Source organism: Carex rostrata, chromosome 3 (assembly GCF_964058835.1).
Source record: "Carex rostrata chromosome 3, lpCarRost1.2, whole genome shotgun sequence".
Lineage (NCBI taxonomy): Eukaryota > Viridiplantae > Streptophyta > Magnoliopsida > Poales > Cyperaceae > Carex > Carex rostrata.
The window spans coordinates 15,177,280-15,199,463 of NC_135920.1; the positions used below are offsets into that span (position 1 = coordinate 15,177,280).

Below are 22,184 nucleotides of genomic sequence, written 5' to 3' on the forward strand. Positions count from 1 at the left end.
AGAATTTGTCTTACCCTACCCTACCCATACCCGTTATGATTAACGGGTAACGAAACGGTAGTGGGCGAATAACGAAAATATCAATATAATGGTTCGGATAGCATATGGTCAATTTTGTCATTTGTTACATTATTTCTTCTAACATTTCATTCCATCTCATTCAATTATTAAATATATATATTCATAGTATAACCTTGAAAAAGCTGACATGTAATGCAAAATTCAGACGCTAACACCTGAGCTGACATTAATGGATTACTTATTTATATCAAACAATACATTATTGTCAGAAAATAAGGTGAGGATATATTTTCTTTGAAACATGGAATATTTCCATTTGTAGAATTGAGAAAAAGACAATAACGATGAATAAGACAGAAAACAAGAAAATGAATTCGTTGATATATATGTTTCTAGCGTTGATACAGGCATACAACAATATGAAAAGAAGAAAAATAAATAAATTGGATATAATATTGAAATATTTATATATAATATATTTCATATAATTACCCATTACCCAACGGGTACGAAATAACCTTTACCCGTACCCATACCCGTTTATCTAACGAAAAAAAATCTTTACCCATACCCATATCCAATAAACTAACGAAAAAAAAATCTTACCCATACCCGTCTTATCGAATACGATACGGGTAGGGTAAATGGGTAAACGGGTGTCATTGACACCCCTACCTGCCTCCCTCCATCTCTGCTCTCCTCTCTTCTATTCTCCTCTCCTCTTCTCTTCTCTTCACTGCTCTCTCTCACTCCCACCTCTCTCTTACCACCTCACTTTCTCTCCCTAGGGTTTCATCCCTTCCTCTTATGTTCTCCCATCGTTAATCACTTCAACCTACAGATCTCTTTCCCTCACTCTCTCTCTAAATGGGTTGTTTTCAATCAAAGGCCACCATTCCACCATCCGACGAACCAGAACCTCTCCCGGACAAGGCAGATCTTGGTAAGAGCAGAAACCGAAACTCACCTCTCTCTCTCTCTGGTGTCTCTTTTTCTGTGCTTGATTTTATTCTGTTTTTGTTTTTTTTGTTTTTGTTTTTGTTTTCAAGCGAATGGAGATGGTACTGGAGGCGATCAAGATAAGGTGCCAGCTTTCAAGGAGTACGGTCTAGTTGAGCTAAGAGCCGCGACAAAGGGGTTTAGCACGGACTTGATTGTGTCGGAGAGTGGAGAGAAGGCACCCAATGTTGTGTACAGAGGAAGGCTTGACGGAGGTCGGCTTATAGCTGTCAAGAGATTTTCTAAACAGTCATGGCCAGATCCGCAACAGTTTGTGGTAAGCAAAGATGACACTGGGTGGAACGGAAGGAAAAATGAAGGAGCTTTCTTTTGGTTTGCCTTTTGGGTTTGGTTGGGTTTTCTTCTTAATTTGCCCCACTGTTGTGTATTAGTATTACAACTGGTCCCACTCTATAAAGGGGGGGGGGGGGGGGTAACTTAAAAGTGAAATAGCATGGAAGAGATTAGCTATAATTAGTAGCATCAATGGGGAAACAACTTGAGTGCTTGTGCTAGATAGATGAGTATGTGTTTACCTACAATTAGAACTAATGTAAGATTGATTTCAGGGGCAATTCCTAATACTTCCTTTTATAACCCCACAACAATGAATAATCTTACAGGTGCTCCTCTCCCAATTTCAGTTAAGTATATATTCGTCTTCCTCATTTTCTCATTGCAGTGATTAGAGAAAAATGAAGGGTGTCAGTCATCTTTTGAAGAATGCTGTATTGGAAATAATATCTTTTGCATGTATAAATTTGGAAAACTATCCTTGCTATATTTTGATCGTAATTTTTGTAATGTTTTATTTCTGTTAATGAAAATGTAGGCGGAGGCAGCAGGAGTAGGAAAGGTGAGACATAAACGCCTTGTCAATTTGATAGGATGCTGTTCTGAAGGAGATGAGAGGCTTCTAGTGGCGGAGTACATGCCAAATGATACTCTTTCCAAGCATCTATTCCATTGTATATTTCTGATTTATATATATATATATTTTTTTTAATTACTAAATTTACTTGTTCATTTTTATTTTATTTTTATTTTGGGGTGGGGGGATAAGCTTGTACATATGCTAGGTTGAAGTACTGACTCTTACCCAAAAAGGAGTAAACTTGAAAAGAAAAAAAAATCTGATGTTTAAAATAAAAGAACATATGTGAAAAATGATCCAAAGAAACTACTCGTACAAGGTACCTATCACTGTGGCGTGGTTACATAGTGGTCCTGAAAATCGTTACTAAAACCACTGTTATACTTTTAATGGTCAAGTAGCTTTAATTGAGTTTTTCTGCCAAGTGAAAATGCCATGTCTGAACAAAAGTCTATTCTTCCTTGAATTTGTACAGGGGATAAACAGCCGTTGCCTTGGGAAATGCGATTAAGGGTTGCTCATTATATTGCACAAGCACTTGATCATTGCAATACTGAAAACAGGAGGCTTTATCACGACTTGAATGCCTACAGGGTTCTCTTTGATGAGGTACAAAATAAAATCTTTGTAAAATTACAAAGAACTTGGAAAGGGTTTCAAGAAAATTTGAGAATAACCATTCCGTTTCATGCGTTGTTTTTTAACAGGAAGGTGATCCTAGATTGTCAAGTTTTGGATTGATGAAGAATAGCCGTGATGGGAAGAGCTATAGTACAAACTTGGCCTATACCCCTCCTGAATTTTTACGAACAGGTCTTCAGTTGTGTTTAGTTTAATAACAAAGACAGTTTATTACTTCCACTTACTAACCATACATGTATCCACACACACATAATTGGACAGACAAAGAAGGTAAAAAATATAATTAGTACAGGTACTTCTAATGCCAAGTTTGTTGTACTTAATTATTTATTTTTGTTTGTTTTATTCTTCTTCTTCTTCAGGAAGAGTTATTCCAGAAAGTGTGATATATAGCTATGGAACAGTTCTATTGGATCTCCTAAGTGGCAAGCACATTCCTCCTAGCCATGTATGATTTTATTCTTCATTTTTGAGTGCACATGGTTATCTTGAATATTTTTCTTCGGAGCACTAGAGGAGATCATTATATAGTATATGGCCATGACGTTGTATTCTTAGTGGTTGTCTACTTCCACTAAACACTACTGTAGCTTTTTACCTGATGCATAAATAAAGCAAGTCCATTACTAGGTTCATGGAAAGAATAAATTATTAGGAAATGTGCAATTGCACCTCAATTCCCAATATACAACTATGCCTCTCCCATCTACCTCGTGCAATTTAACACAAAGCTGAAAGAATACTACACATTGTTGAATTTGTATTTCACATTTGTGTACACACTGGTACATTTATGTTTCTGAGAGTGGTATGTTAAATTGGCTTGTGTACCTTTTCAGGCATTAGACTTAATAAGAGGAAAGAATATATTACTTTTGATAGACTCATCATTGGAAGGCCAATATGCAAATGAAGATGCCACCAAATTAATTGATCTTTCTTCAAAATGCCTTCAATTCGAGGCCAGAGACCGACCCAACATTAAGTACCTTCTCTCTTCAGTTGGCCCTCTTCAGAAGCAAAAAGAGGTAGAAATTAAATATTACAATCAAATTCAAGTTAAACCCCCAATTAGCCCTTGAATTTATGCCATAATTTCAGTCTGTTACCTCTGAGTTCATCCTTTTCTTTGTAACATGACTTCTTTATCCTCAATTAAACCCTCAGAGGTGCAATTGCCTCTATTAATTTATGTCACACTCTGGTGTTCCTTCAGTTAGCACAGCTTATTAACTCCTTTTGGATGGAGAGGACTCCTTTAAGGTTTCCTCATCATCGTTGAGCCTTATGTCGCTCAGCATAGATAGGATTAAAATTTAAAAGTGTGCGGGTCAACAACACTTGCTCAGAAAATTGAAATTTTATGATTGTGAGCTTGATTGTTTACCTGAAAGCATGTGGCATCTCAGCTCTCTCTGTATACTACAGTTCTTTGATTGCAAAAAAAGGTATTCATGCCAAGAGTGGGGGAACTTCAAACTCTACAATGGCCAGATTTGATTAATCTATTTTGCCCAATTTCACTTCAACTAACCCCTAATTGCGCAATTCTCAATTTTTAGCAAATTGATTCTCGTACAATTGCACCAAAACTTATGAATAAAGTAAATGAAAAAATGAATGGTAATTGGGGGTAAAATTGGTATTTATGCAGTGTCTGTAACAAAACCTAAAAAAACAATGTTTTAGAGCTAATATACTAATAATCTCCTTCATGGCCTTTATTTTTATTTTTTTATCCCAATCATTTCAGGTGGCATCTCATGTGCTATTGGGCATAACGAAGACAACATCTGTTCTGCCAACAATTCTATCTCCACTTGGAAAAGCATGCTCAACCATGGACCTCACAGCTGTTCATGATATATTGTTGAAAACTGGTTACAAGGATGAAGAAGGTGCCGAAAATGAGGTACATTTCAATCACTATGCATTGCTTGTATGAGATTTATTTGGTTTCTTTTGGTGACAAGTGAGCTTTAGGCGAAACTACTACACTAAGCTTAGGACAATTTGATACTTTTAAGCATTATAAATTATATAACTCATTAGTGCTGATAGTAAAGACATTTTGGTTAAGACAATTTTATGCATCCTAGATGGAGCTTTGTTCTTAGCATAGTGCATTTTGAATGTTTTAGCTTTCATTTCAAGAATGGACCCAGCAAGTGCAAGAGATGCTCAATACAAAGAAATTTGGCGATATTGCATTTCGAGACAAGGATTTTAAGACAGCCATTGAGTATTATTCAAAGGTAATTTATGTTATTTTTTTTCTTGAAATATGTATACATTGTGAATAATTAGTTTGCCAGTATGTTAGAAATCTGTAATGAAAACACAACTTATGTGTAATGACCATATTGCCCTTGCGCAGTTGGTGGGCATGATGTCGGTACCATCAGCCACAGTTTTTGCACGAAGAAGCTTTTCATATTTAATGAATGGGCAGTCTGAGCTGGCACTGAGGGATGCGATGCAGGCGCAAGTGTGCATGCCGGAGTGGCCAACAGCCTTTTACCTCCAAGCTCTTGCTTTGTCCAAACTTGGCATGGAGACTGATGCACAAGATATGTTAAATGACGGTGCCACCTTCGAGGCAAAGAAGCATAACAGCTGGCGTGGCTGAAAAATGCCATGTATACCCCTTGAAAATCTCACACTATCCAGTGTGCTCCAATAAAAGAGGATTTCCTGATTACCCTCACTGGACATAGGAACCCTTGTCAACTTTTCTAAAAGACGATCATATCAATCCACTCATACTTCAAGGAGTGAACTAAATGGGATTTTTTGATCTTTCTTTTTCTTCTGAGTTTCTGAAATGTACTGGAAAAGAGGTCATGGGGTGTAAGGGGGATATTTTTCTTTTTGCTGGATATAAGGGGTATTATGAGGTTTTGCAGGGGATACAATGAAGTTCTTTTAACATAATACTTTGAGATTGTTGTGTGAAAATTGCACAATGTAATGCCAATGGAGGGTGCTTGGGTTTATTGCAGGGTTGCAATTGTGATTTCCTTTTAATTATGAAAACTGCCACCGAGATTAGATTAGATTAGGTTGTGTGTTTTAGCTGAGATTCGAGATATGTAGTGAGTGGTGGCAATTTTGCTGACCCGTGTACTTAGGTGGTATGTATATGATGGGATTTTACTTTAGTAACAATTTCTATATTGTGGCTTGGGAATTTTTTGTTTAGTTGTTGAAAATGGGCCTGGGTGGTGGTTTGCTGCATCTTACATTTGTTCTACCGTTTACATTTATTAAAATTTGGGTGCTCATCTTTCTAGCTTGTCTCCAATAATATGTCGCAAAAAAAAAAAATGTTTACATATTGTTTACATGCATTCATATTCAAGTAAGAGAAAATGTTTTTCAATTTTTCAATCTGAACAATACACAACCATAATATGTTTTTCAAATAGCATTTGTAAGGAAATAATAGTAAAAAATAATAATATAATTTCTAATGTTTAGGTCTGATCTCAATTCCTTGCACAATTATCATATTTTCCAATAGAGATCCTTCAATAGATTGCAACTTCATCTCCACCTCTCCATCTTCTTCTTTATCAACATAAAATGTTCCCATCTCTACCTCTATCCATCCGTCATCTCTTTCCTTGGCGGTTATTTCGACATTGTTGTCAAATTCTGACTTCTCAAATAGACCCTTGAAAGTAAAACGGTTAAGGTCAAACTGTTCTTTTGCTGACGTGTATTTAACGTAAAACGGTTCAAGGTAAACCGTGCTTTTGCGGATTTGTCTACCAACAGTGACAGATGTTTGTTGCCTCATTCTGCCAATTGAATAGGAAATATCTCTACAAGTCTTAGTTAATTTGTAGACTAAGTATGCACCGTATCTTGTATTAGAAGATAGTGATTTACTGTCAATCTTGCCCACGATGTTCAATCGGACTGGGAATATTCGCTCAACTACTTCAGCAAACCTATTTAATTATTGAATAGACTTAATTACAAGTTAAACAAAATTAAATATTCGATCAAACCTTTTGTAAGAATTTTTTTAATATATTCAGTCACACAATTAATTAATCAACAATAACATTGAATAATTAAATATATTATATTTTATCTTATTTGGAGAAAATTTTATATAAGCTACCTTTCTTACTTTCTAATAATAAATTAAGGTCGCTAATTTTTAAAATTTATACTAACAAAACTTTCATAATGATTTGTCCGCTGTTCTTCCTAACTATCGATTTAAATTATTTTTATGCCATATTTAGAAACAACACAGTAATTTGGCCGTTTCAAATTCTTGGGGAATCAAAAAGCAATTTGCTGTTGTGAACAAAAGATCTTCAGAAAAAAAAAAAAACGGTTATGTTTTGTAAAATTGATGTGAAGTATTCCCCTCTCAGTTTTTTTCAGTACCATTGAAAGCTATTACGTTACAGTATAAACAACAAGTGGTACATAATTAATCCCACGCATCCACATAATTAAAAAAAAAACTAATTTATATCTATATGAGAATCAGACAGAATAATTATTATTGAATTATAGAATTTTAAAATCTGACTGATCTGATATTCATATATACTATATATATAAGCGGATGTTACTAAGTTTACAAATAATATTCGTTTTCATTCATGATTTAAATCCGAATAATTCACAATATTTATATTATCTTTTATTTACTTTCTGAAAATATTGATATATATTGTTTCTATTGTACAAAATTAGAAATATTTAGAACTTAGTAATAATATGTGCGGAATTCATTCAACTTAAAAAAAAAAAGTTAAATAATTTTCTATTCATACAATGAGTTGTAGGTACATTCGTTTATGTTAAAACTAACGTCTCCTTAACAACAACAATTAATTAATAAGATAAAAATTCTAAAAGAAAAAAAAATATAAGATGATCAAAATTATTTTTCTTCTCAAGAAACAAAAAAATATACCTCGAATCAGGGTGAGAAATTCGCCTCCAATACAAATAATGCGTATCTGTCGAAGCTATTTTTAGTAAGCTTGTCGATATCATGTAGCATTTTGCTCCACTAGATATCTCTAGTCCAAAGCTCTACAAAAATTAAGGAGTCGATCATCTTCATTAGAAACCACAAATTCGATAAAGGTATTAATTTCAGCATTAAGAAATTAGCAAAAGAGAAAAATACCATTGTGCCTCTGTCGATGAGTACATGGTTTTTAGAGAGTTTAAAGAAAAGATCTTTTTTGGAAGTGAACATGACAGGATTCACGACTCGAGATAGAATGGAAACAAAATCCGATGGAAGAAAAGCTTGCCACATGACGTCGGAGTTCACGACTGATCGAAAGCGGGTGGCGGTAAGAGAGAAATTGTAAGCATCACGAGGAAAGGTGAGAGATAATACATGATAAAGACAGTCCTCAGGAAGATAATCAATGAGAGAGTCCATCTTTGTCTCGTTTGATTTCGATAGAAATCACAAACACAAATCCGAATTTGTTTTGATGGAGTTTTATAAGAGTATTTGTTCTCGTATGTATAACTCTTTGTTCCATTTTTCTTTATTATGATGGTTAAAAATAGGCATGGCTGCATGGCGGTAATGACAAAATTAACCATACCTTTGTTTTATTTTATTTTTATTTATGGTCGATGATATTTTATGTTAGGCCGGATTGAGAAAAAAATGTGCCACATATAGAAATATGATGATATTAGCAAAAGTGAGGTCAGACCACGAGAGGCTGGATTATGCTGCACATGAAGCAAGATTTTTTTTTTTTTTTTGAAGCACAGTAAATGAAGTAAGCCACCTCTTGGGAACGGTCCAAGTAAGAGACTTTGATCAATGTTACTAAATATAATTAATTAAATAAGGAAGAGTTGGTTTTACAAAATAGAATAATAATATAAATTGGTATAACAAATCAAAATAACTTCAAAATAACTATTTTATGGAATTAGATACACTTTTAATCTATAATTTTTATTTTTATTTTTTAAGAACTATTATTTAAATGATCAAGTTAATCCGTTGTTAATGGATTCCCCCGTTGAAATAAACCCCTTCTTTTTTTGTTCAAGCTATTATATATTTAAGTGTCCATTTTTCTATTCATGGCCTATATCAAAATTATTGTTGGGTTTTGTTTCTCGAGATCTTATAAAACATGGTAGCCCATTTAACCCAGCCCAGCATCATACAAATAAACTTTTTTTTTTCCTCTCTCTTTAATTCGGCTCAATTTTTTGGTTCATGTCCATATAACAAAATTATTAGACATAGCGCATGTCATGAATTAATGATGAATGGGATCAACGAGCGATAGGAAAAATGTGAGGGCATTAGTTATGTCAAAGTATGGCTTTTTATTTTTAAAAGAAAATTTAATAGGAGACTTTAAATACAATTTTATGTATTTACAAATAGGTTAATTAGAAGATTGAACACATTTTATACATGTTGCATTTTATACATGTTGCATTTTATACATATTGCATTTTATGTATTACTGGCTAGCCTCCATCATATATTTACTAGTCATTTTTAAAACACATCTAGCAAAGCAATAATAAAATTAAAATGCATGCGTTCATTCCATACCCATATTTTAACTAACAATTAATATAGGCATCAACAACATATATATACATATACAAGTACTCCAACATATATATATATAGAGTACAGCTAACGCGCTTCCTCTAGCATATGGGCCGAAATGCTTCCGGTGAAAATTTGAAATTTCAAAATCCAAAAAGTCGATCTGAACCGTTCATTTTCTTCTCCATATTAATATCTACTTGGAGACCAAATTTTACATTTTTTTGAAATTTTTTACTATTTATTAAGCCACTTTGAAAATCGCTGATCCAATGGTTTTACTGTTTTGTTAAGCCACCGTTGGATCAGCGATTTTCAAAGTGACTTAATAAATAGTAAAAAATTTCAGAAAAATGTAAAATTTGGTCTCCAAGCAGATATTAATATGGAGAAGGAGATGAACGGTTCAGATCGACTTTTTGGATTTTGAAATTTCAAATTTCCACCGGAAGCATTTCGGCCCATATGCTAGAGGAAGCGCGTTAGCCGTACTCTATATATATATATATATATATATATATATATATAGAGGTTGGCTAAGATCAAAGTGGTAGTTCCTGAGCTTTGGTGCTACCAATTCGTTTTTTAATTTTCAAAGTTCAAAACGTCGATCCGAATCGTTCAAGTTGTTCTCCATATTAAATTGTGCTTGGAGACCAAATTTTATATTTTTCTGAATTTTTTTACTATTTATTAAGCCACTTTGAAAACAGCTGATCCAACGGTGGCTTCTGATTTTACTGTTTTGTTAAGCCACCGTTGGATCAGCGATTTTCAAAGTGGCTTAATAAATAGTAAAAAAATTCAGAAAAATGTAAAATTTGGTCTCCAAGCACAATTTAATATGGAGAACAACTTGAACGGTTCGGATCGACGTTTTGAACTTTGAAAATTAAAAAATGAATTGGTAGCACCAAAGCTCAGGAACTACCACTTTGATCTTAGCTAACCTCTCTCTCTCTATATATATATAGAGAGAGATGGGCTACCATACATTGCAATGTATTGACTCCTTTGTGCATTGCAATCTAAAACGTTGGTTTCGCTTCAAAAAACGTGTAGATCAATGCATCGTAGCATATATATATATATATATATATACACACACTAGTAATCGTACCCATGCACAGCAACGGAAACAAATTATGTAGTAGAAAACATTAAGCTCCTTAATAAGGAGGAGAGATAATTTAAATCAAATTTGTAGAGAAAAATAGTTAAATACTATATTTATCTACAAGATAACACATGTGAACTCTAGTGTAGTGATAATAATTTTGGCACCAACAGAACCCACCTGGGTTCGAATCCCGCCTTTAGCAGAAAAAAAGAAAAAGGGTGCGCGGTGCACAGGTTCGGTCCACAGGTGCCGTGCGTGGTTCAGAGGCGCGGTCCACGGGTGCGGCGCGCGGTCTACAGGCACTGGGATCATATGCGGCGCAGCACTGGGATCATATGCGGCGCGACCAATGCATACTTAAGTGTTGAAGCTCATAATTTGGAAAATTCATTTATGTGCGATCTGGAAATTCAACGGTTGAGCATCATTCCGAAAAAAACAGTAAATCAGGATCCTTGCAGGATCTAGACATTAAGCTCCTTAATAAGAAGGAGAGATATATAGAGTTGGGCTACGGTGAGTTGCGAAGTAAAGCGACTATTTTATTTCACGCTCATATTTTGCGATTTTAAAGTTCAAAATATCGATCCGAACCGCTCAACATGATCTCCATATTGAAATGTGCTTGGAGATCAAATTTTACATTTTTTGGAATTTTTTTTACTATTTATTAAGCCACTTTGAAAATCGCCGATCTAGCGGTCCAGAAATTTTTACTGTTTTTACTGTTCACCCGGATTTTCAGATTTTCAAAGTGGCTTAATAAATAGTAAAAACATTTCCAAAAAGGTAAAATTTAGTTTTCAAGCATATTTTAATATAGATTAAACATCTAACGGTTTGGATCGGCTATTTGAACTTTAAAAATGAAGATATTGCGTGAAGTAAAAACATGTTTTACTTTGCAACTCACCGTAGCCTTACTATATATATATATAAACTGATGATAAAATAGTGTCTTCCCAGTGCTAAGTACTTACACGGTATTTAAACTGATGATAATTTCAATAATAACTTACACCATTGAATACGGATGTCATGTAGTTCATGTCGTTGTACGACATTTTGAACATACGACACTGCATGAATAAATGTAAACATATGAATAACATATATATATAATTAAGAACTTAATCTGAAAGCATGATAGAAACAAGTGATTGACAAATTTTTGAAAAAGAATATGCATAATTTTTGAAATAAGTTACAAGGAAATACTCAATTAAAATATTTCTTACATGAAATATTCTGACCTACAGTGCTCTTCTTTCTGGTGTGTGCAGATCTCTCTAGAAGATGCATGACTTAAAAGTCTTAAAAAGATCAGTATAATGTACGTACCTAGAAGTAGGTAAAGAAAAGTATTTTGTATTTTAAATTATATGTATTTTGCTTACTGCTGTAATGTATAAACAATAAAAAATAAATTTAAACTTAGCATCAGTTTTAAAAAAAAATCTAAAAAGAGAGTAGACATAATAAATCACAACGACGAGCGAGACGTTATCATTCACATCGACCTATGGTCCTCCCTGTGTGAATAAAGTTTAAGTTCTTTATACAAATTAAGCAACCGTAAATTATTTAGATCGTTATGGTTAATTGGCACACCGCCCCCTATCCTGAATTCTTTCAGTCATTAAGCCTCAATAGCTATTCAATAACAGGTCATATATATGGGTTCAACAGGCCTTGATAACATCTAGGTATATACTTAAACAAAATAAAATGTCTTTATAATTAGCAGTGACTGTTTTATTTTCTAAAATCGCTAATTGGAAGTTCCAGCAATAGCTGTTTATTGACCAAGACCGCCACTAACTGACATATCTTAGTATTTAGTTAGGTGATGAGAACATGCTCTGCAACTTTATGTGAATTATCGTGGCAGACTAGAATGAAAACTGCTTAAAATGACGTGACAATCAATGTCAACTTTTATAGATTTATGTCATTATAATTAAGTTCGGTGTGTTTTTAATAGAGTCAAAAGTGTGTTTGAATTATATATGTTTATTTGTGGATTTTTGGAATTGAGAGTCTTTTTGGAGTCTCTATAAGGTTATTAAATGTGTTTTGGTATTAGTAAAAGTTATTGAGAGTTATAATAATAATTAAGTAGCTTCTAGAAAAAGAAATATATATAGCTACATAAGAACTCAAAGTCATTTTTTAATGAGATTATTGAGTTATTATATATGAATTGTAATATTTGAGTTGAGTTTAATTACCTCTTGTTCTCTGTTGAGTACACTTTTATTGTTTCTTTTGAGTGATGTTTCGTTGAACTAACTATTGTTTTTGTGGTTTTCTGTAACCGGACCGTGTCAATAGTTTACAACGTCTCTCTAGCTACTATGAACTATATATAACGTGAATGAACTACTAAGGTCCTTGTTTTTCAGCAATTTGTGCTTCAAAACTTGGATGTTTCTATTTGGTCAAGTAAAAAGTGTCAGGACTCAGGTGTGTTTGTTTCAATAATATATGCACTAATAGTGACATTTATTTTGCAATTTATTATTTCTATATAAGATAGCATATTAGCATATATGTACGTACCATTGAATTTTTTTGTCCATCCTGATTTTTAAATGAAAAACAGCAGTATATTCATTTATAAATGTTTAATAATTCTATATTTATTTTATGAATATATATGCATTCACAATAAATAGCCAAAATTATGAGTTCACATCCAATTTCCCATCATACATACATTCTAATTTTTTTGTTAAGTTCAAAACTGAAGGTTTATTAACGTCTTAAAAAATTGTGGAAGGATATAGTTTTGGCCCCACTAGAATTTCACTCATTGTGTGCGAACTTATTTGCATTCACTAATAATGAGTGAATCACATGGAATCAATATTATGTTAATCTCACGTGTTTTCTGCTAACTTGTGTTTAATTAGGAATCTCTGGTTTCAAACTTAAAGCAAAAATACAGATATTTGATGAATGAGAAGACATGAGTGCATGTGTTTTGATACTATTACAAATAAATTCAGTTAGAAAATAAATATATAATTGTCAAATAACTGAAAACATAATATTGCTATCTTGTATTTTAAAAATCGAGATATGAAAAAATTGATTATTTGGTACGAGTATAAGTTGAGTGTTCCTAAGTTTATTAAGTCTCTTTGTGAACTCAATTCTAAAATTTATCAAATTGACTTGAAATAACAAATCCGAATAGTTAAAACTCATCCACTTTTAGAATTATGTGTCTACATATAAAAATATTGAACTTTCGAATTAATTTAATATAAAGTCAAGCTGTCAAACTTAAAATGTTTATAAATTAATTTTAATACATTCATTTTTGTATCTTTTTTTTACCACTTGATTATATACACAATTAATTTAAAATTTAAAATTTTATATGTAGGTATATCACTCGTAACAGTTCGAATTTGTCATTTAAAATCAATTCGATAAATTTTACAGCTGAATTAAAAAAAAATTGGTGAATTTAGGAACATCTGGTCCTACTCATTTGATACCACACTCTCACCAGTATGGAAGTGAAGCCACTTTGAGAGTCGACCGACGAAACAGTTGCTTAGGGTTTCTCCTAGGGTTTCACCTAAGCTCCACCTCTTGGTTGCTTAACGCTGCTTCTTTGCTGCTTGAAGCGATGGTCAAGCACTCCTCCGCCTCTCTGCCACTTCCTCTATCGCTGCCGTTTCATTTGCCGCCACTAGTACAAAAAACCCTTTCACTGACCCTCAATCACCGACGGTTTTAACGTGTCACAGTCAGTGTAGAATCGTAAATAATAAGAATTTCAATACTGACTGTTCAATTGTAAACAATCGTCAGTGAATCAACACTGACTGTTTTTTTTTTAAAACCGTCAGTGTTGATCACAACCTACACCGACCCTTTTATTAAAAAACAGTCAGTGTTGAGCTGTACACCAACACCGACCTTTTTATTAAAAAAAACAGTCAGTGTTGCTTCACCCTACAGTGACTGTTTTTCAAAAAAACCGTCAGTGTTGAGCGGTATACCAACACTGACTGTTGTGTTAAAGGAAGGGTCAGTGTTGCCTCACCTTACAATGACTGTTTTTTTAGTAAAAGGGTCAGTGTTGATAGTATACTCTACAGTGACTGTTTTTTAAATAAAAAGGTCAGTGTTTCTTTGTATTGACACAAATATTATAGTAATTCAAAATTTGTATTACTACATAAAAAAGTTCATATCGTTCAATTTGTATTGACATAAATATTAAATAAACTTGAAAATTTTAAAATTGGACTAAATTAGTTCAAACTTCAATTGAATAGTCTGAATTTCAAAGTTACCAATTTTAGGTACCATAGATGATATACGAACTACACATCTTTTTGATTAATGCATGCATATATGCATGTTGTACCCTAAAATATTGCCAATTAAATAAACAGAAATTGGTAATAATTTAAATACTTGGAAAGACGCCAAATGGTTTAAAATCTTCCCAAAATGAAGGGAAATGACATATTAAAATTCATGGTAATATTCTACATTTAAAATCATGAATTTTGATATAAAATTCAGATTCTAACTCCAAATGGTTAAAGAGTTATGAATTTTCAAAGTTTCTGATGACATGGCAACCTCTGATTGGTGCCACCTCAGCCTGGGTACCCCTAGCATTAAACCTAGTTATTCTGGGTGCAATTTAGGGTATACCAAACCTAAACCTGACCCCTGGGACCCATTGTCAGCCTCTCAGTATAAAATTCGCTGAATACTGGAGATGGCTGAACTCAGTACATGAGAAATGAATTATATACACCGGGTTGACAGTGTATTGGTGCACCATGCGCCCAGATCAGCCAAACCAGGCTAAGGAACGCTGAGTTTAAACTCAGCGCCTTTGATCCCTTCAAATCGCGTGCACCCAGAGTGCCATACACCGTGCCACTGCCCTCTACACGGCCTATAGTGCGCCAAGCGCAAGTGAAGTAAGGGACAGAGTAAAGAGAGAGGAGAGGGCATGTCAGGGCCACTGACGAGTGGGCCCCTTGCCCTGACAACTCCTTCTTCCTCCTCCGCGTCTCCTGAGCTTCAATTGGAGCTTGAAATTCATGGAAATTGAAAAGGAATTGAGCAGATGCTCACCTAAACTTGAAAGAGGTTCACTTCCTCTACTCCTTGCTGTATTCTCTCAAGCCTAAGCGGCGACTACCCTCTCTAAACGAGGCCGAGAAGGAAGGAAGGTGATAAAATGGGATAGTCGATTGGAATCATCTCAAGCTTTGAGACTTAGCAGGGTAATGCCTAGTGCCAACACGATGACCTTACAGGTGTCAATTTGGTCTAACCAAGCCCAATTTTATGAGAATTATGAATCGATACTGTAAGGAATCCGAGTAATGGCTAAGGCACCAACCCAGCTGTCTAAACGGTAAATTGGGCTTTAGCACATGATAAACAAGTGAAGGCGATGCCATGTGTCCATGCTTTGCACCCTGAAGCGCAATAATCAAGACAGGCACAAGTTAAGCTTAAAATCAGCTCGGTACAGCACACCATATGCACTAACGGCTAATGAACAGCTCATAGGTCCCCTGGACACGTGTCAAATGGACCTGAGGTCATGCCAAAATAGGATAATATACTCCTGGAGGCTGGGAGCATGCATTCCCTCATACCTCTTCTACATGTCAAGAAATCAAGGGCTATTGATGCCCAGAACTGTTTTCAATGCAATCCAAAGGCTGAAATGCATCCAACACACGATTGATGATGCATTTAAATACAATTGGGTGACCCCCTGCACAAATGCTCATGGAAAGATGCCAATTAAGCACAGACATTTGATCAAACACTGAGGGCCAAGATGAGACCACCTCAGCTGGAGCAGTTCTAAACCCTAGCTCTTTGCCTATAAAAGGGCACCCCAAATGAAGCACAAAAAAAGAGAGACAGCTAGAGAGAAAACACACACATCAAGCTCTATACACACAGTAGCATATTACACACACAAACACACACATTTACACACACACAAGTGGTGCACACACACACCATAAGCTTCCTCTGTGATAAACATGTCTAATTCATAGGTAATTAGAGCTTGGATTCAATGTAAGGTCCCTAGGGACTATGTCATGTATTTTTTTCATTAATAAAGTTTCTTATTCTTGCTATTTGATCTTCTTTTCTTATATCTTTTGCTTCTTTTCTGTTCTGATACAATAACCTTCCTTTAAAACACCTAAATAATGTACATAAACATTTAAAATACAAAAATATGCTGTTTTAATACAAATCTTTCATAAAAAGTTACATTTTTGTACATTTTTCTCTATTTTCTTTCACTTTCTTCTTTTCTGTCTCCTCTGATCATTTTTGCAAATTAATTAAGGGCTAGAATGAGTGTAGTGAGCAAGTGGGCATCCTTGCTCATCCTTGTCTAGTTTTTCTATGTTGCGTTAATTTTTTATTTTTATTTTGTATCTTTTAGCATGGTGCATGATGATTAAATTATTGGCATGTATAACCAGATATATAATAAAATAATAATGGCGTAATTAAATACTTTTCTAATTAAATAATATTTTAAATTTTGAAACTATTTTTTCACATGGAAATCTGTAAATTTTTGTCTAAATAAAGGTATGGGGTATTAAACGTAGATAAGAAAATTACCTAGTTTGGTGGGTAATTTAGATTAATTACGTAGGACATTTTGCAAGTAATTAGAAATAGAGTACTGGTTAAAAATGAAAACGACAGTTTCTTTAACTTTCTTCTTTCATACTGATATGATCCTTTTCTTCTCTCTTCAAGTCAGAGAAGATTTACAGCCAAATCAGGAGTATTTAGTCATTCCACATAATTTTAAAATTTTAATGATCCATATTGCTTCATAAAATACTAAATATGTTGTAACTTAATGGTTATAATTCTAATTTGTGTTGTGAAAACTTGGATTTAAATTCTAACAACCACACATTATGCATTTTACATTTCAGTCCCTTAATCAAAAAATTTTTGTTCTGCACTTGCTCCTAGTTAGAAGAACACGGATCCTCTATGGCTCTCTAACAGGCCTAGGATTCGTTGCCACCCGTAGCTGTACTGCAACGATCCAAAATTTTGCACTGAAATATATATCCAGAGGAGCTCATATGCATGATCATATGAGCTACTAGCATAGTATAGTGGATTAGTGGGGATTGATTTACGTATATATATATATGATATATCCAGCATGGAGCGAGAGAATGTTACTAGCTAGCTAGGCTGGCATATATGTGAGCATGACTAGGGTTTTTTCGGCGGAAAAGGATAAGAAATCGACCCTGCACTACTGAGCATGTCTACTGGTATCACAGATATATAGTTTTACTTTACACAAACTTTTGTCTTTTCTGTGTTTGAAAAGCATTTTACGTACGTTTCTACCCCTACCGTCAGTTTGATTATTAGCTACTAATTTGTTTTATTAGTGTGGCTCCACAAGTAGCGGATTAAAAAAAGAAACAGAAATTTAAAAAATAGCCAATTATATATGATTATTTATATGTTCTTACTATTTTAGCAGGATCAATGCACTACACACTTAAATTTCTGTAGATTAATTATATTCAAACTAACATTTTTTTAAATCTGTATGGCCGGCCGGGGACCTGTAAATTAATATCTAATATATTGTGTGCAATTGTTAGACTAATTTAGTAATTTATGTCAAAGAACATTAATTATTTCCAAAAACAGAATGTCAAGGAACATTTCCTCCAATACAAGTTGCGAATTAGTTGAACTGGTGTACTTTGAATCTGTGCAATACTTGGCGAAATGAAACCGACCAATTTTTTTTTTTTTTTTATTTAAAGCGACTTTAATTTGACATAGAATTTGGAACCTCTTGATGGGAAAAAAAATATACAAAAGGGTTTGAAAAGCAGAGGTCATGCATGGCCGATAGCTGCTTATGGACCTTTTGGTACCATTTTTCAAATAAAAACAGCAAAGTCTATTGTTCTGATGAATTCAAAGTACAAGAGATTACAAGTGGAGCATTAATTATATTTGTTTCTATAAGTTAAATTATATATGCAATAGTTGTATATACTATATATTAAATCTGAAGTTATATATATATGTCTAAAGATAGTATCTATATAGGGTGAGACAAAAGTTGCCGAAAGCACCACAGAGAGAGAATGGGTTAGGATACGATATTTGTTTCTTGTATTTTGTTTGCTCACTCATGAAGGCAAGATGATGAATTGACAATAGTGTGGTAAATTCGTGCCGTGTCTTTAATTTGTTGAAACTAATACGTTATAATTATTGTTACAATTTTTGTTAAGAGCTGTGTAGTGTTGTGATTAAAACATTTTTTTTATGTGTCATATTGTGTCGTGACTAAAATGCTCAGTAGTGGTAATGATCAACGAATATTTACGCCATGTGTGTCATGCCATGTAGAGGCATAGCCAAATTTTCAGACTATGGAGATCAAGCACATAAATTTTCCTACTACGAATGGGAATCAATTTCACACTGTCCATAATATTTTAGTTTAAACTATATTCAAAATAGTCTAAATGTAAAAAAAAATTGAAAATGAATGGGGGTCAATTTATTGAATGTGGATTCGCCCTGATACCGTGAGACTCCTATTGGATCTTCTTAGATTTGTCTCTGGTCGTGACCGAGTCATGTTGTGACCAAACGTGCCGTGATCGAGTCACGTTTGGTCACATTTTCATCAACATACATAGATACCAGGTGCACATTATTGAGTACGGTTAAAATGGGAAATATATCTACATTACATTTGAGGATGAATAACTTTAAATCTTACTGCAAATTTTCACGTTTTCAGTATGCATCATCTAGTTTTCTGCATTCGTACGTTGCACGTCCCCTCAAGGCCTCAACACACACACACTACAATCACTGTACAATATTTGGTCACGTTTTTATCAGCATACACATATATATCTGGCTGTACGTTATTGGATACGGTTAAAATCTGAAATATAAGCATGTCACATTCGCTGATGCATAATTGCTCTTTAGAAATTTTCACTTTTTCAGTCTGCATCAAGGTTCTAAATAGCGATTATAGCGTCATAGCGAGGAGACCAAAAAAAAAAGCTATTGTGAATAGCGTAGCTATAGCGGAAGCTATCACACATAGCGATTTCCCTTTTCAAACTTTATATTATATATTTCTACTAATTATCAACATAATTAATATTAGAGAATTGATGTAACAACTAAATGACAACTAATCTAAGTCTATACTTTTTATCAATTATGCAAATAAGAAAGAAAAAAAATCTAAAAAGTAACATTATTTAATAGTTTATACTTCATGGTATTACATATTATAATAGACAAAGAGCAATTAATTTCATAAGGTAAATGAAGTCAATATACATATTTAAACATTTTATAATTATAATAATAATCAAAATCAGCTTTCAATTGAAACGAACGATAATAATTTTATAAATGAATACTATAAAAAGAGTAATCAAAATGAAGAATTAGTATTTGAATATTTCTCGATATAGAATGATAGAATAAATCACAAATAAAAATAGAAGCATATAGTTTGGTTTAGTATACTTATCGTAGAAGACCATGTAGCATTAGAAATAAGAATAGAAGTACAGAAGTCCATATAAATTGCAAAAAAAAAACCATGTAGCATAGCGGTAGCTATAGCGGGTCTCATATAGCGGTAATAGCGGTCAGCTATTATAGCTATAGCGGTCGTAGCTGAGTTAGCGCAATTTTATCTCATAACTTAGCGTTTATGCTCCGAAAAAGCTATAGCGTAGCTGTAGTACCGCTATAGCTAGCTATTTAGAAGCCTGGTCTGCATTCACACATTGCACACCCCCCCTAACGCACACGATGCAATCAAGCTTTTTTTCCCAATTCTTTCAATCTTGACCATATGATCAAGATCTAGTTGTCTGATTCAAATCGTGACTGACGTTCGTATTCTGTATCATGTCATACTGTGATCAGAATGATTCTCGTGCCGTGTCTTTTTCGTTAATAAATGATCACGGCACAAAAACAATTACAGCACGTAACTAACATACCACTTGTATCATGTCGTTCTGTGATATAGCTGTTACGTTCCGTAACGGAACCAACTCCAACGTATCATTTTTTTTCACTCTGATGACACCGTACGTAGTTGTCGGTGCTCTATTCTACAATTGCTATGACCGCAAAAAATGGTTGTAGCAAATATAATTTCGACAAGATTCTTGTATTTAGTTATAGAGTGATGCTTCTATGGACATAAGGGCCTATTTGTAAAATGAATATATTTTTATTTTCAAAGTTCAAACAGCCGATCCGAACCATTCATCTTGTTCTCCATATTAATATATCTTTGGAGACCAAATTTTACATTTTTCTGAATTTATTTACTATTTATTAAGATGGGTATAAAAAATATCAAATTCAGACCATTGAATTTTGTACCCATCTTAATAAATAGTAAAAAAAAATCAAAAAAATGTAAAATTTGGTCTCCAAGCACATATTAATATGGAGAACAAGATGAACGGTTCGGATCGACTGTTTGAACTTTAAAAATAAAAATATGTTCATTTTACAAATAGGTCCTTATGTCCATAGAAGGCTTTGCCTTAGTTATATGTAGTCTTGTCGTCAAATCATATCATAAAAAATAGGATCCTCATAATTATTCCCGCACTCTATCTTTCTATTTGTCTCTGCATTTAACTTTCAAGACACCGCAAAAGCTTTAGCACTGATTTTTTTTCTTCTGAAATATTAATCTCCATGCACAAAAGTAGTTATACCTAAAAACGGAAGTATTTATACTTATAAGGTGAATAATTTTTATATAAATAACTCTCTCTCTAACCAAATCTCAAACTACATGGGGGACCATACACATTTTTAGAGGTGAATTTTTTTTTCTTCATTCAATTTCGTCTATATTTCTGACGATCTATGAGGAATTTTGCAAATCTAAATCTATGAACGTCTTCTACGCAATTTTCTCTTTCAAATGAGATATATGATGATATACTTTCGGACTCGTCGTCACACAAATATTTATACATCGTCGTGCAAGTATTTATACCTATACTTTCAAGTACTTTTTACACATGACACTGATTGACATATGAAAGTATTAATATCAAGTATTACAAGTATTTATACCTATGTGGTCAACTATTTTTGTTAAAGAAAGATTAACGCATGGACGATTGGGGAAGGTTGATGCGGGGATGCGGGGTCTCCATTACTTCATTTGATGAAGGTTGACGTGGGGACTTGGAAAAGGGGTGGCCATATCAAGTTACGCATGCAAGTATTAATTTCTTATATTTTAGTATTTCTACTTATAAAAGTTAACGCATGACGAGTGTGGCAACTAGGGTTGGCAAAAAAGCTTGTAGCTTATGACTCGATCGTAACTTGCACCTGGCTCACACGCTAACAACTCACTCAACACTGAGCCGAGCTGTTAACGAGCCATCTCGCCTAACTCGGTCCAGAACTAACGAGTTCAAGCTGGGGCCTAGCTTGCTCGCCAGCTCGCGAGCTAGCTCGGCTAGGCATCAATTTGTGAATTTGTATGAATTTGTGTGCATTTTATACTATCCAGCTCAGTTGAGCTCGATCCAAAAAGTTTGTAGAATTCATTTCCTTCTTAAAATAAGATCCAGTCAGACCCTGCAAGCCAGCTTGGACTGGTTTGTCATGATTTTAAGCTAAGATTTTAGCTTAGATGCCCTAGGTCCAGCTCGCTCGGCTGTAGCTCGGTCCAGAATTAACAAGCTGAGCTAGAGCCTAGCTCGGACCGAGCCAGCTTGTTGCCACCCCTAGTGGCAACTGGAAAAGGAGAACCATATAATTAGTGAGAATCATAGTACAATTTTTCTTTAATGGAAGTGCGAGAATAAATAGAGATATAGTGGTATGGG

At 33.9% G+C, this 22,184-nt stretch overlaps 2 protein-coding genes across 2 annotated transcripts; one reads left to right on the forward strand and one right to left on the reverse strand.

Moving 5' to 3' along the window:
* The first annotated feature begins 694 nt into the window (after positions 1-694).
* Positions 695-5,726, forward strand: BSK2 (BR-signaling kinase 2). The gene is made up of 10 exons (XM_078299849.1): positions 695-964; positions 1,071-1,297; positions 1,853-1,988; positions 2,370-2,503; positions 2,602-2,707; positions 2,899-2,984; positions 3,376-3,564; positions 4,290-4,448; positions 4,678-4,791; positions 4,914-5,726. Exons 1-10 carry the CDS (start codon positions 889-891, stop codon positions 5,163-5,165), a joined length of 1,479 nt encoding a protein of 492 aa, XP_078155975.1. The 5' UTR covers positions 695-888; the 3' UTR covers positions 5,166-5,726.
* Positions 5,727-5,935: 209 nt separating this feature from the next.
* Positions 5,936-8,063, reverse strand: LOC144551763 (F-box protein VBF-like). The gene is made up of 3 exons (XM_078299861.1): positions 7,701-8,063; positions 7,482-7,603; positions 5,936-6,492 (listed from the first exon to the last, which is right to left on the reverse strand). The coding sequence occupies exons 1-3, from the start codon at positions 7,962-7,964 to the stop codon at positions 6,006-6,008; spliced, it is 873 nt and encodes a 290-aa protein (XP_078155987.1). The 5' UTR covers positions 7,965-8,063; the 3' UTR covers positions 5,936-6,005.
* Positions 8,064-22,184: the final 14,121 nt, after the last annotated feature.

Coding starts and splice junctions, on each gene's coding strand:
- LOC144551763 (XM_078299861.1), bottom strand. CDS start 7,964: ATGGACTCTCTCATTGATTATCTTCCTGAGGACTGTCTTTATCATGTA. Junction 7,604..7,700: donor TCATCGACAGAGGCACAATG/GTATTTTTCTCT, acceptor TAATTTTTGTAG/AGCTTTGGACTAGAGATATC. Junction 6,493..7,481: donor ATTTCTCACCCTGATTCGAG/GTATATTTTTTT, acceptor ATAATTAAATAG/GTTTGCTGAAGTAGTTGAGC.
- BSK2 (XM_078299849.1), top strand. CDS start 889: ATGGGTTGTTTTCAATCAAAGGCCACCATTCCACCATCCGACGAACCA. Junction 2,708..2,898: donor TCCTGAATTTTTACGAACAG/GTCTTCAGTTGT, acceptor CTTCTTCTTCAG/GAAGAGTTATTCCAGAAAGT. Junction 4,792..4,913: donor CCATTGAGTATTATTCAAAG/GTAATTTATGTT, acceptor GCCCTTGCGCAG/TTGGTGGGCATGATGTCGGT.